The 13440-nt window shown below is 45.8% G+C and overlaps 1 protein-coding gene across 1 annotated transcript in view; it reads left to right on the forward strand.

The window, feature by feature from the left end:
• SLC18A2 (solute carrier family 18 member A2) overlaps positions 1 to 13440 on the forward strand; it is a 532773-nt gene that overhangs the window by 427465 nt on the left and 91868 nt on the right. Inside the window, exons 10-11 of the mRNA XM_086922918.1 lie at positions 3506 to 3601; positions 8487 to 8565. Of these exons, the coding sequence (XP_086779044.1) occupies positions 3506 to 3601; positions 8487 to 8565 (175 nt within the window). The remainder of the gene's footprint in view (positions 1 to 3505; positions 3602 to 8486; positions 8566 to 13440) is intronic.

The following is a 13440-nucleotide window of genomic DNA, read 5'->3' on the forward strand; positions in this document are numbered from 1 at the left end:
TGCCTTAGATGCTCAATGTTTTGCCTCAGTTCCTTTTCCCCTCTGTGAGCTCAGGCATTCTCATCTGCAGGCCCTTTTATGTGGCATGTCTCTTTCTCTCCACTTTAGGTCCTTACTGAGTTATGAGTTGTTCCCTCTCAAATGCAAGCCTCACTTCCTCATGCGTGTTTTTTACTAAATGTGTTTGTGTCTGGTTGGCAAAAGACTGGATGAAGAAGTCCAGGGTTGGTTCCAGCACTTCTATGTTTGGACCAAATGTCCGACTTTTATGGAATTTCCCAAAAATCTCATAGTCATAGTTTCCCAGGAGTACTCACATGCTTAATATTGTACGAGTCATTTCCCCAGGTGAAAAAAATTCACATTTCTTTGTTCCCTCCACAAGAAAGAGTACCCTCCACACAGGACTCCCTCCTCCATTAATTTGTGGGGTGTTCGCTCTCATTTCCAGATTGGGAAACTGACTGCAGTCAGTGTGTGGAAACCCGCAAACTTACATCCTTGTGAGAGATAACAATGTGTTCCTGGCAATTATAAGCTTCCAACACAATCTGCTAGTTCGGTTGATCATTAACAAACAATGAATCCCTTGGACCCATGGTGTATGATGCTTCTCTTCTTCTGTCATTTGCTCTTATGAATCAGTATTGCCCTCTTCACAACAGCACATACTTTAAAATGTTAATTGCATAATGTTTAATATTGCAAGTAAATCAGTAAAGTTTCTCTGTTTTTAATTATGTTAGTAATATATAAGGCCAATTAAGTTAATTTCATATATTTTTAATAAATGTTAAGTTGGTTGAACCAGAATCAATTGTATTAGCTGAAATGAGCAGTGGGAAAGTCTCTGCATAGAAACGGGCGTGAACCCCTGCCTGGAGTACCAATTGCATTTGAAACTGGTATCCTGACTTTTTGTTTGGCTGAGGTTTCACACTAATCTAGTGTTTACAAGAGGTTTAGGCCTGTCCCTGGTAATATGAGGTCCAGGTGCCCCCATAATGTGCTTAAGAAAGTTCTTCTAGCCTGGGGTGAGACATATAAAGTGGTGTCAGCAACATAACAGGTTTTTGTGAATCATCAGTAATATAAGACCTCATTCCCTGTGTCAAAGAGAGGGCTGTTTCCCAATCCCTCTAGTGTAAAGTTCAGTTGTTAAGTGAACCCCAGACCATTGCAGTGACATCCTGTATGAATGTAGGCATGTTAAGTGTTAGTCAGTGTGCATACGGCACATGTATGGTGGTAGGGCTGTGTACAGTGAGAGTCAGAGTGCATGGACCAGTCAGATCAATTTCGGATGACCTCTGGTTTAGCCTGACACAAGACGGAGGCTGGATACAGCTTCCCAAGAGAGTAGAAATTTATTGACTACATTCTTGTGGCTGTAGGGGGGAGATCCATCCACTGAGGAGGAAGGGCTCTTCAATGAGACCCTTGTCACTAAAGGTCTGCGGATAAGTTATTCTTTTCCATTTGGTCGATGGTAGGGCTGAGGAATGGGACTGCAGTTTCTGTTCTTCAAAGTGAGTAAGTATCTAGGCAGGGCCTGCCCTTGTGTCTGTCTCTGAATGCTGCTTCGGGAAGGCTGATAACTGTGAAAAGGCCAGGTGCAGACATCTTATACGTTATTGTGTATTTGTTTTGGATACTGCAGCTTGGAGCAGCATCATTCTACCTGCTACGAGAGCTATAATTTGCACAAAGACAGTGTCTGAGGAGCAGCAGGAAAATCACTTTTGAAAGAGAAACAACCTAAACTGATTGTGAAACTGTAGGCAGTGGATCCACATCCCCTCTCTGGAAAATGAGTATAAAGTTTGATCCAAACTACCCCACTTTATTCCAGTTCTAAGTTCTTCATGGCCAAGGAAGGAGTGCTCTGCAGAGTACATGAAAGACTGCTGTTTAACCAATGCTGGGGTTTGCATGACGGCCAGTCTACCAGAGGTGAGGTGACATATTATGAAGCCTGCACTTTCTACTGAAGAAGATGAGTGCCTGCCTAGTTCCTAGAAGCCTTTTTGCCTGCTGATTTGTGCAGTGAACCACATTAAGACTTTTAACAGGTACGAAGCATCAAGTGTGACTGACAACCAGATGTGTGGTTTAAAGACTAAAGCTGTTCACATCAAACCCACAACAATTTGTCTCCGTGATGGGAGCACTGATCAGCCACAACTGCCAAATACACCCACATGGGTTAGATGGGCCTATGGGCTGTATCTGTATATGGGTTAGATGGGCCTATGGGCTGTATCTGCCACCCCAGTTTCTCATCAGCAATTGGCCTAGAAAGACCCCTACTGCTGAAAATAAGAGCAGTCAGGTGACCAGCCATGCCAAAATATCCCAGCCTTGAAGGTTCCAAGTGAGGCTGCAGCCACAGCCTTTACAGTTGAAGGCCCGTTCCTGCACAGCAGGACCGCTTCATGAGTCCATCCGGCACCACCCGCATTGCAACTGAAAAAAACATGGGGCCTGGGCCTAAAACTTTCATTGGAATGTGAAACTTAGGAAACAGACTCAGGTCTGCAAAACAAATGTAAGACTTGTTGGGTGAATGTAGAGGTGAAAGCAAATTGTACTGTTTGTGCATCCCTGCTTGGGGGAGGGGGTTCCAGTGAGTTGCAGCTAGGCCTAATCATTACCTTGTCCCAAGTTATACACCAGACATAATAAACGCTAGGGAAGGGTGTAGTGATTCACACAAGATCTGAAACAAGATTACAACCTTGTTTCTGAATCTCCTAATTGCACTATGGAGTTCAAACTGTGCTGTGCGATTAATGAGCTTTCTTTTAATAAAAAATATATGAACTCCGCTAGACAATATTTTATTTTGCCTGTTGAGTTCTGAGTTCTTGCTTTCCCCCACACTACCGCCCCGAGAAACCCTTAATTTCTCGCCCTTACTACCTTGAGAGAAGAGTGTGAAAATAGTTCTCCTTGGTCCAGTTTGCAGATCCATAGTAGGACGGACCCCAGCACGCCAGTGGCTAACGGCCTGAACCAAAATCAATGGGGCGCAGAATCCCATTCCTGCCCTGTGGCCACTCCAACAGGGGCTTGACAAGCAAGTTGTTCAGAAGACGAAGAACCTGTGAGTGGAATCTGAGGCACTGTGACTTCATTAATTGATTATGTGAGGTGAATCTCAAAGGAGATCTAATGCACTGTAGGAGTCATTTCCAAACGTTGCAAAGCCTCCATAGACTTCAATGGACGTTTGACTTTCATTAGAAGAGCGGAGAAACCCCATCATATGAAGAGCGGGGATCTCCACTCACTGAGTTTTTGGTCATTTTTCATTTCCTCATTTTATTTTCTCAAACACTCAAACGTTTAATGTCCATATGTTGCTCTAAAATAATATAGTTGATACGTTGTATGCCCAGATGCACTATATTTATCGTCTACAGTTATTTCATCGTGCAGTTTGAGGTGATAAATGGTGCATGTTCTTCTCCGGATCAGTTTCTCTCTTGTCTTTTTCTTCTAGGGTCCATCTGCTTCGCCAACATGGCGATCGCCATGCTCGAGCCAGCCCTGCCAATCTGGATGATGGAGACCATGTGCTCGCGGAAATGGCAACTTGGTAACAATATCTGCTTTGCTGTAGTACAGTTTTCTCGCTCCTGAAATGAACTGTTTGGTTTGCTCGGTTTTACTCCCATGCTCCCTTGAGATCCCGCGGCAGTGGTTGGGCTGCGCACAGAGTGTTTGCACAGCTGAGCGCCTCGCAGGTGCTGCTTGCAGTCAGATAAGGTTATTTATTGTGCTGCTTTCCAACGGAGCACTTGCTATTTGCCTTTCCTTGCTGCTTTCCAGTGTGTGTCGGAGACTTACAGTACATCTCTCAGCTCCCGAGGGGCGCAGACCTTTCAACATGTGGCGCCCTCACTCTGCAATCGTACTTTCTTTTGAGTACATTTGAGGAGTGGTTATTAAATGGTGGTGTAACTTCACACGCTAGTCCGCGAACGCTGTGTGACCCTTCCACAAAAAGAGTAGCGTCTGCACGGGTGTCGCCTCATCCAAGAGGTGTTCATGGCCCTCCTATTTGTCGAGAAAAAAACTCATAGGTGCACATAAAGGGCCCCTTTCGAACCCCTCTATATTAGCGCTGATGCCGGTTTCTATACACAGGTGGACTGTCCATCACTTTCATCCTGGTTCTTGCAAGGGGGCTGGATGCACAATAGTCCTTTGACCAGGAGCGGTCCGTGCAGCAAAAGCACGGTTGGGCGGCAGGGGGGTGGGGGATGTCAACAGACGAGAAATAAATAAATCCTATTCCGTCGTCTGTAGACATCCTACCTCACCTCCCTCCCCCACCCCATGGCCCCTGCATGGACCACTGCTTTCGAGGGGGCGGGAGTTGACTAGGGAGATTCAAACAAGTGCTTAATTTGTATTAAAAAAAAGTGCCAGGGCCCTTGTAAGGAGGCAACTGCAGCTTGCGACATCTACTGTTCCTTCTAGCGCGGCAAATAACAGTACTAACGTACCTACTAACCATTACACTTTTACAAGTGTGACAATTTAGACCATTCCATGCCCCTGTGCTATAAGAATGGCTTGGGCGGCAGGTATTAGTCATTTTTACTGTATATTGAATGAATAAACAACTGTTGTCCATATTTCTAAATTTTATATACAGCGCCACCATGTGGCAGACTGTCATAAGTCCTGGTGTTGACAATTAAGTGCCAGTTCCAAGCACCTTAATCTACTGGTTCAAACTCCTCTGAAATCTTGGATTCTCATAAACAATGCAGCAATGTATATATATATATATATATATATATATATATATATATATATATATATATATATATATATATATATATATATATATATATATATATATATGGAGATAGGTTAGGGGTCACAGTTTGAACTGCTCATGTAGAAAGGGGGTCTGGGGAAGACCCGGACAAGGCCCAAGTTCAGAATTCTGAACTATGGGAATTCATGGGAACACATGCCGGGGAGTGGGGATTGGGAAGGGGTTTGGTGGGTGTTTGTTCATGAGACCAATGCTGTCTCCCAACACCTGCACTACACTCCTCATGTGAGACCAAGGACTAGTATTTCCTGTGGAGTGCATATGGTGCTACCGACGATATCTGCACTCTTCAAATGGACACCCAGCGAAGAGCCAATATCACATGGTGAGCACCAGGTAAATTGGAAACCCTTATTCAAAGTGAGTTTCCAACTCGTGTAGTGGCCATGCACTTTCAAAATCCATCATAAAGTTTTCTATCCTCTCAGGGACACACATGAGAAGGAGCTTCAGAAACCTTTTGCTTTTTTTGCTCAGGGTGGGAGGGCCTTTCTCTTGGCCCACTCTCTCCAATGTGTTCTATGGCAGCTTAAGCTGTAATGGCTCAAAGCTCTGCCCTCTTCTTCCAGTTCCTGCTCCCTCTGAGGCCCTGCCTCTTTTTTTAACAGAGTAAAACAGAGTTATCACGCCTGGCCCCGCCCCCCTCGGACCGCGGCGGAATTTTCCGCACGGAGAAGGGGTTAAAGTTACGTGGTTAGGTGTGATAAAAAAAAGATGTTTTTCATTTTTTTGTTTAAACCTTAGAAAGAAACTAAAAATGCAAAAGCTAAAGTAACATTATAGTTAGGTGAATTTATCAGTGACAATATGTAAATATATATTTTTCTACAATAAAAAATTACAGAAATTAAAAAAAAAACCCACAGAAATTCACCAGTTATAGTTAGCACAGATAATTATAACTTTCCACAATGCCCTGCTTATGACCTGACATATTACATCACTCATGACATAGTCTATATTATTTATGACATCATTGATGACATCTCAAAGGACATTGTTGATGGCATCATCCAGCCCTCTTTTGTACACATTGCTCTCGAAACGGGTATAGCATTGCACTTCTAAATGTAAGTACAAAATAGATCATAAGAATGTGAGGCATCATTAATATCATTACATAACGACTCCCTTAGCTGTAAAAAGCATGGTTTATGTGTTGCATTTCCCATATACCATTCACTTCATGGGTAGTACAGTTCATATTAACAATCAACCGCTTATTTATGAGAAACCCTCAATGCATACAGTGTTCAATCTGTAAACAACTGTTCAGAGAAAGCCAAGTTCTTAAAAATACTGAACGTCTGTTCTAAAACGAATGCCCTATTGCAGACAGCTTTTGTCTTTATCAAACCCCTGGCCATCACCAAACTTACATTGAGAAATGAAGTTGATATGAGTAGCTAACCATAACTTGTGAATTTTTATCTTTAATGTTCAGAACGTTAATGTTGTCACTAACAATTTCACCTAGCTATAACTCTAATTTAAACTGTGGTATAAAAGAAAACAAATCTTTTTAACACACCTAACTACAATGCTACTCTAACTTTGGTGTTTTCACTGCATTGCTAGTTTTTTTTTTTAAACGTAACGTAATATTTAATTACAATACATAAATCCAACCTCTGCGGTGAACTGCCTTTGGCCTCGAGTGGCACAAGACGCCCATCCAAGAAGTCATGTGCACTTAGTGTGCATGAACCACTCCTCCTCCCTTTATCACAAGCCCAACCCCAACCCAGCCCCACACCAATGGAAAATAAAATGATAATAACGTTGTTATAATCATTTTATTTGGCCATTATCACCTGATCTGTGAGCAGTGGGTCGATGCTCCTCCGCCTTCGCGGAGGAGCCACCACTGTGAGCAGGACTTTTCTAAAATAGAATTCGAAGGCACAAAAGACCCAGCCCATCCAGTGTGTCCATTACCGGCTGATTCACAGTTCACATTTGCCTGTTAGCCTCCTTGTTCCTTACGCAAAAAACATTGTTGTTAGTTCCATTGACGTTATTGGTCCACTCTTTTGTTGCTGTTATGCTGTTCTTTGCATTGAGTATCCTTCCCTTGCAATGTTATTTCTATGTTTACTGCTCAGCTTTACCCTCACGCACATTATAGAGCACTGGTTGTTTGATATGCTCCTGCTGCAAAGAAAATCTTTGTAAAGCTCCCTGTGGCTGATTTGAACTGCACTCGAGCTGTGCATTTTTCAAAGCATGCGCAAATTACCATCAACTTCAAGTTGACGGTAATTAGTGTTTCCTAAATGCACAGTTTGCATTTAGGAAAGGCTTGATGCATTGCAATTAGGGAATCGCAAATTGCGATTCCCTAAATGCATTCACAATTCAGGAAATCGCAAATAAATTGCGAATTCAAAGCCTTTGATGCATCGGAAAAGGCCTTTTTCCAGTTGCAAACGGGCCGATTCTGCGAATCAGCCCATTTGCGACTGGAAAAAAGTTGATGCATGTGGCACAAAGTGTAATTTGAGTCGATGGTGTATTGTGTTCGGTACCGACACCAAGGGCCATATTATCAGGAAAGAGCTAAACATTATTGCGGCTATAATGGGCTTGATAATAAACCTTTGTGAATTCCTATAGAAGCCCAGGTTCTGGTGTTAACCCGGGCTTCTATGGGAATTCACAAGGGCATATTATCAAGCCCATTATCGCCGCTTTAGCAGCAGTTTCCTGCCGATAAAAGCGGCGATAATGTATCACCCTTTCTTGATAATATGGCCCTTAGTTCTTTACACCGCCTCTTATGACAGACAGCCACATGGTGGAGTAGTTGTCTGACTTTGAGATTAGCGCAAATGCAGTTGTTTAATCACTCCACAAACTTTCATAATGAATAACACCTGCCACCCACATCCTTCCTATACCTTTTGGGTGGCCAGGAATAGTCTCAATTGTTCCACTTGTAGAAGTATTTGTGTTTATTAGTTGTGTTGGCACTGGCACTAGCAGCGGCAATGGGTGGTACAAGATGCAGTGGCCTCCTGAGATGGCCCCTGGCTCTTACCTTTTATTTTTAACAAATTGAGCACCGTCTGTATTTTATTCTCATTCAATCTCCCATCATTGTATCTCGCTCCCTGCTTCCCTCACTGTCTGCCTTCTTCCGTCTTCCCTCTCCTCTCGTTTCCTTCACTCTCTCTCCCCTCTCTGTTTCTATCGTCCGTCTCTCTCGCTCGCCGTCACTCTTCCTTTTCTGTCACTCTTACTTCCTGTCTACTCCCTCTCGGGGCCTCGCTCCCTCCATGTCACCCCGTCTCTCCATGCCACGGTCTCCTGCTGTCTGCCTCTCCCTTTCTCTCCATGTTAATATCGCCCTCAGGGAGGCCTGAAAGGTCCCTGTGTCTGACTCGAGTTAAACAGATTAGAGAGTGCTTCTTGTTCTAGTATGGACGCAGATTTTGCTGTTATTGCTTTCGGTGTCTTATCAGTGCTCCTCTGCGCAGCCGGATATTAGAAGGGGCCCGGATATGAGAGGGGTCCGCCGGACTCGCCAAGCGCCCTCTTATCACGGAGCTATCAGTGCGCATCAGCCCTGCCGCCTTCTCGCCGAATGCGAGGCCCGTTGATAACATACATTTCTTGTTATGTTTTGCAGGCGTTGCATTCATTCCAGCGAGCGTCTCCTATCTGCTTGGGACTAATATATTCGGGGTGCTGGCGCACAAAATTGGGAGGTAAGAATTCATAGAGCGCTGGCCTCCGCCCTCACACTGGCCCGCGAGCCAAGTCTTTTAATGGCGACATCGGAATATTATGCAACACAAACTGAATTGTCTTCTTGCATGAAAAATTTGATCACCATGTTTTGCTAAAAAACACCAAAAACTGTACCAAGAGCTGTGACTAAAGAGTTCTGCCTACCAACCAGCCCCCTTTTCACACACTTTTCACACCACCATTGTACCCCCTCATCTCTCAAGGGAGGATCATGCAATCCATCTTCTCTTTAAATCTTATGCCCTTTCCACTTCAAGCCCCATTCATTGCCTCTACCGGCATCTCCTTTTGCCTACTGGATGCACAAACCTGCTTATATCACTAATTACTTTGGTGCCAACTTCCCTTCACAAGTATTACCAAGATATGGACGACCCAGATGGCCACGCTACCATCATAGGTCGAAGGGATCAGACTCATTCACAGAAAGTCAGTTGTGATGATCCCTACCACTGTAATTAATCTTTCACTGCAACACTTTTGAATACCAATACATCCCAACAGGCATCCACTTTAGTTCCCACATTGCAATAATATGCCACCTTTATTTCTGTGATGCCACCCGAGACAGATTACTACCCAAAATCCACACCATCTTGCTAGTCAATTTCCACACTGATTTTACAATCTTACTAACTTGAACTCCCTATTCTCAATTTCTCTCCAACTAACCACTGATGAACAATCACTCTCTTCCCATCTACTCTCAAAGTAAACCACTTGTACTTATACTTTTCTCCAATAACTTAACTAGCACTCCACCAAGCATTAACCTCTATATTTATCTACATGTAATTTTATAGGCTACAAATTAGCCACACCGGGGTAGCAGAGGGATTTACATAGATTAGTGACTGGTAGTATTGGTAAAACAAAGAATAAGGGAGAATATATAAAGCACATGACATGAGGGATTCACAACATGGTGAGGAGGTGTGGAAATTTACTCCACACATGAAGACATTTCGGTTAACTCTGATATATTTTGGGAGATGTTGGACCTGGGCCTCTTGGCAGGGTCATCCCTAAACTTTTTGCCTTCCTCCAATACTCTCTCTGGCCTATTTTGTTTGGTTTAATGACTCTGGGCACTTTACCACTGCTGACCAGTGCTAAAGTGCATATGCTCTCCCTACTGCAAAGTGTATCTGTAATTGATATTCCTGATTGGGTCATTGGATTTACTATCAGTCCCCAGTAGAGTGCACCAGGAGTGCCAGGGCTTGTAAATGCCAATACTGCTAGTGGGCCTGCAGCGCTGGTTGCGCCACCCACAGAAGCAGCCTTAAAATGTGTCTAGGGTCTGCCATTGCAGAACCTGCGTGCAGTCTGGTACTGTCATGCTGGCTGGGCAAGTGCACCCACTTGCCAGCCCCTAAACCTTCCCGTAACTTCATATTAGTCACCCCTATGGTAGGCCTGAGGGCAGGGTGCATTGTAAGCATAAGGTAGGACAAGCCCTGATGTGTGTGGCATGTCCTAGTAGTGAATTACAACCAAATTCGTTTTTCACTATTGCAAGGCTACCTGCTCCCTTTAGGCCAGAATGGGCTGCTGGAATTATTACACTCTATAATCCCAGCAGGCTCAGGGAGCATGGTAGAAAATAATGTTTAGTATGCCTGAACTCAGAATAATAAAATACTTCTTTTAGTAAAGTTTATTTTAATATCCTGGGTTTGCAAATGCTACTTTTAGAAAGCTAGCATTTGCTTGTCTAACCATTTCAGCCCGCCTCTGCTTTTGTGTGTATCTGACTGTCTGAGTTGTGTGAGTGACAGGGCTGGGAGTTGACAGGTGGTGAATAGCAGGATGACACCTTAGTGGGAGGTGGGAGTTTCCCTGAATGATGCATCAGGCTGTGCTCTGCCTCCACAATGCTGGCTCCGCCCTCCTGGGGAGCGACTGATGACTCAGCCTGCACCTGGCCCAGGAAGGACCGAAGCTTGTCAACAAAGTGCTCAGGCTGCCCCTGTCTTCACAATGCTGGCTCCGCCCCCCTGAGGAGCGGCTGATGTGCCTGCCCTCACACTGAATGCAGAAGCAGAAGTACCCACCACAAGTGCTCAGGGACTGAGAGCAGTTATGCAAAGGCCCCCCTGGCCTGTAAGAACAAAAGAAACTGGGTATAAAAGTAGGAGCCCTGCTCCTTGTAAATTAGATCCTGTTTGCGCTACAGAAGAAACTCTGCCCGAAGAGAAGGACCTGGAAGAAGACTACAAGGAGGAGTGCTGTCTCTGGCCTGTGTCTGGTGCCTTGCTGCAGAAGGAGAGGAAAGAAAAGACTACAAGAAACCTTTGCTTTATTGAACTTTGTGCCAAACTCTGCTAAAAGATCTCCAAGGGCTTGCTGTGGAACTTGCCCCCTGACCAGCGCCCCAGGAACAGTGGGCGCTACCCCCTGACAGAGGAACCGCTGTGAAACGCTGCTTTCCCCCTGCACGCTTATCCAGGAAAAGCGGAGCGCGCTGTAACCATCGCGCTCTTCAGCAAGCTCTGGGTGTTGCCATCCCTCTGAACACCGTGACTGCCGCCTGCCAGGCCCAGAAGCATCGCAAAGACCAGCCCAGCTGATCCGAGCACCGTGACTGGCCCCGAGCCGCAGCTCGCAACGTGAAGAAAGGCCGTGCCCGGTGCCTGCTTGCACCCCTTCGTGTCTTGTGCCCCTGAACTCGCTGGCCGCTGTCCGAGAAACAGCTGCGGCGTGTGGTGCAAGAACGCCTCCTGGATTGCCTGTGGCGTGCTCTGCGGATCGCCGCCCACTGCGTGTGCCACCTCTGTAAGGAAACCCCAAGGCGCTCTGTCCCTGTGGGCCGGCCCGCGCCGCCACGCCAACCTCCGAGCCAGAGCGAGCCGCCGCTCGCTCCACCCCGGGAGGAAGACACCGCGACACGGATCGCCGCTCCGACCTGCGCCCTGACGACCTCAGCCAAGAAAAGGTACTGTTGATTGCCCCGCGGTGCGAGCATTTGGCCTGCCTCGCTCGCACCGCCCTCTGACCAGCGCAGCCCCCGGAGCCGCGTGTTGAGCGCTCCCAGGGCCCCCGCTCTCTCCCCCACCAGCCGTGCACAGCCGTGCAGCTCGCACTGGGAGGCAGACTCGAGCCGACCTGCCCCGCCCGGGCCGGGCGGGCCCCTTTAATTACCGGAGGTGCAGCGAGGCGTCAGCAGGCACCCCGCCTTCGTGAGAACGTCAAACAAGACAGCCCCAGATACTATCGTTTTGGGGAAATAGAGAAATAAGCTGAATAAGAACTACAATTGCTATTTGAAACGCTGAACAAAGATTGCTTATTGCTAATAAGATCTGTGGCATATATAAAGAATCACTGGAACCGTTTTTGAATTGAACCAAGACTGTATTTACAAGCCTGCTTCTAAAAAGTATATAAAGAGAATATATTTTTACAAATACAGTTTGGTGTCATTGTGTGGTGGGTTGGTTGTGGTGGTACGGTATTGCAAATGTTTAACCCCATGTGCCCCAGAGATTAGCCTAGACTGCTTGCGCCACACTACCTAGAGGGTAAGCAGAGGTTGTCTTGAAGGTAACCCTTAGCCCTGACGTGGAAGAGAGGGTCCCTGCTTGTCGCCAGTGCTGCACTGCGCCAACCAGAGACTCCCCTTTCCAACAGGAGGTCTGCTGCAGAAGGGTGCGAGATGGCCATCCGTAATCTGGAATTCTGAACCATTAGCAGGGGCTCAAGAAGGGGGTATTAAAAGGGTTAGGATCTAGTCATAAATACTTAACCAGCTGCATGTGCTTGACATATCTAGGGTCAGAATTAGTACCTAATTTACATCACCATTTCTGGAACTCCAGGAGAATCCTTCGTAATAGCGGCTGATCTGATTTAGATCACACTTGCATGTGACACCGGAAAATCATTCTTTTGAGTCCTCTCATGATGATGTTGTATGAAGGGTTGGTTCATAAAGTTGTATGGATGGAGTTTCATATTTTTGGGCACTCCCAGAGAAGGATTGTCTTATTTTTGGGGAATTCTTGGAAATCAGAGTTTCCACTCAATACTAGTCTGCAATTCTGTTAGAAATGGGGTTTCTTGTTGGCAAGGATATGCACCTAAGCCAGGCCGAATCCCCCACTATCGTCAGGGCAAGTCAGACAAACACCAAGATAACCTGGTGCTCACCCTCAAATGACACAAATCCAATGAGTAGAAATCAAGATATGAATTTTTAAAGAATAAACCAAAAACAGTGTCTAGAAGTAAGAGCAGTTAAAAAATTACTTGAAGTCAGAAAGGACCAGTGCAAATCCAAAGTTCAGACCAACCGTGAAGGAGTGCAGGCCGGCTATAGGACCTATGCAGGGCCGGCAGAGAAAGTACCTTAGGTGGAGCAAAGCATTGATGCTTAGGCCTGGAAGCGTAGGTCTTTTCCATAAATTGGGGCCACTGCCTCGTCTAGCTCCGCTGAAGTTAAGGCAATGCGTTGTTTTCAAGCCGTGCAGGCTGTGGAACTGATGCCGTTGGGCAACCACTGTGTCAACAAAGTGCAATGCCACGGAATTTCTCATGCAGTTGATGCAATGCAGTGTTTTTTTAGGTCTCGCTGTAGCCAATGCGCTTGCGCATTGCTTCTGCAAGAAAATATGTAGGGGCTCCAGGAAAGCCTAACAAGAGGGCTTTGGAATGCGGATTATGGCCAGTGCATGTGAGACATTCAAGCGCAAAACTGGCATCTGGACTGCTTTCGCCAGCGCGCGCTCGGCCTCACTTCCTGCTCCCCCTTTTACAGCAATTAACTTTCGTTATTGCACACACCCCATATGCTCGTTCCCTCCCACCCTTCCTTTGATGTCCGCGTGCTG

Source organism: Lissotriton vulgaris, chromosome 5, assembly GCF_964263255.1.
Source record: "Lissotriton vulgaris chromosome 5, aLisVul1.2, whole genome shotgun sequence".
Lineage (NCBI taxonomy): Eukaryota > Metazoa > Chordata > Amphibia > Caudata > Salamandridae > Lissotriton > Lissotriton vulgaris.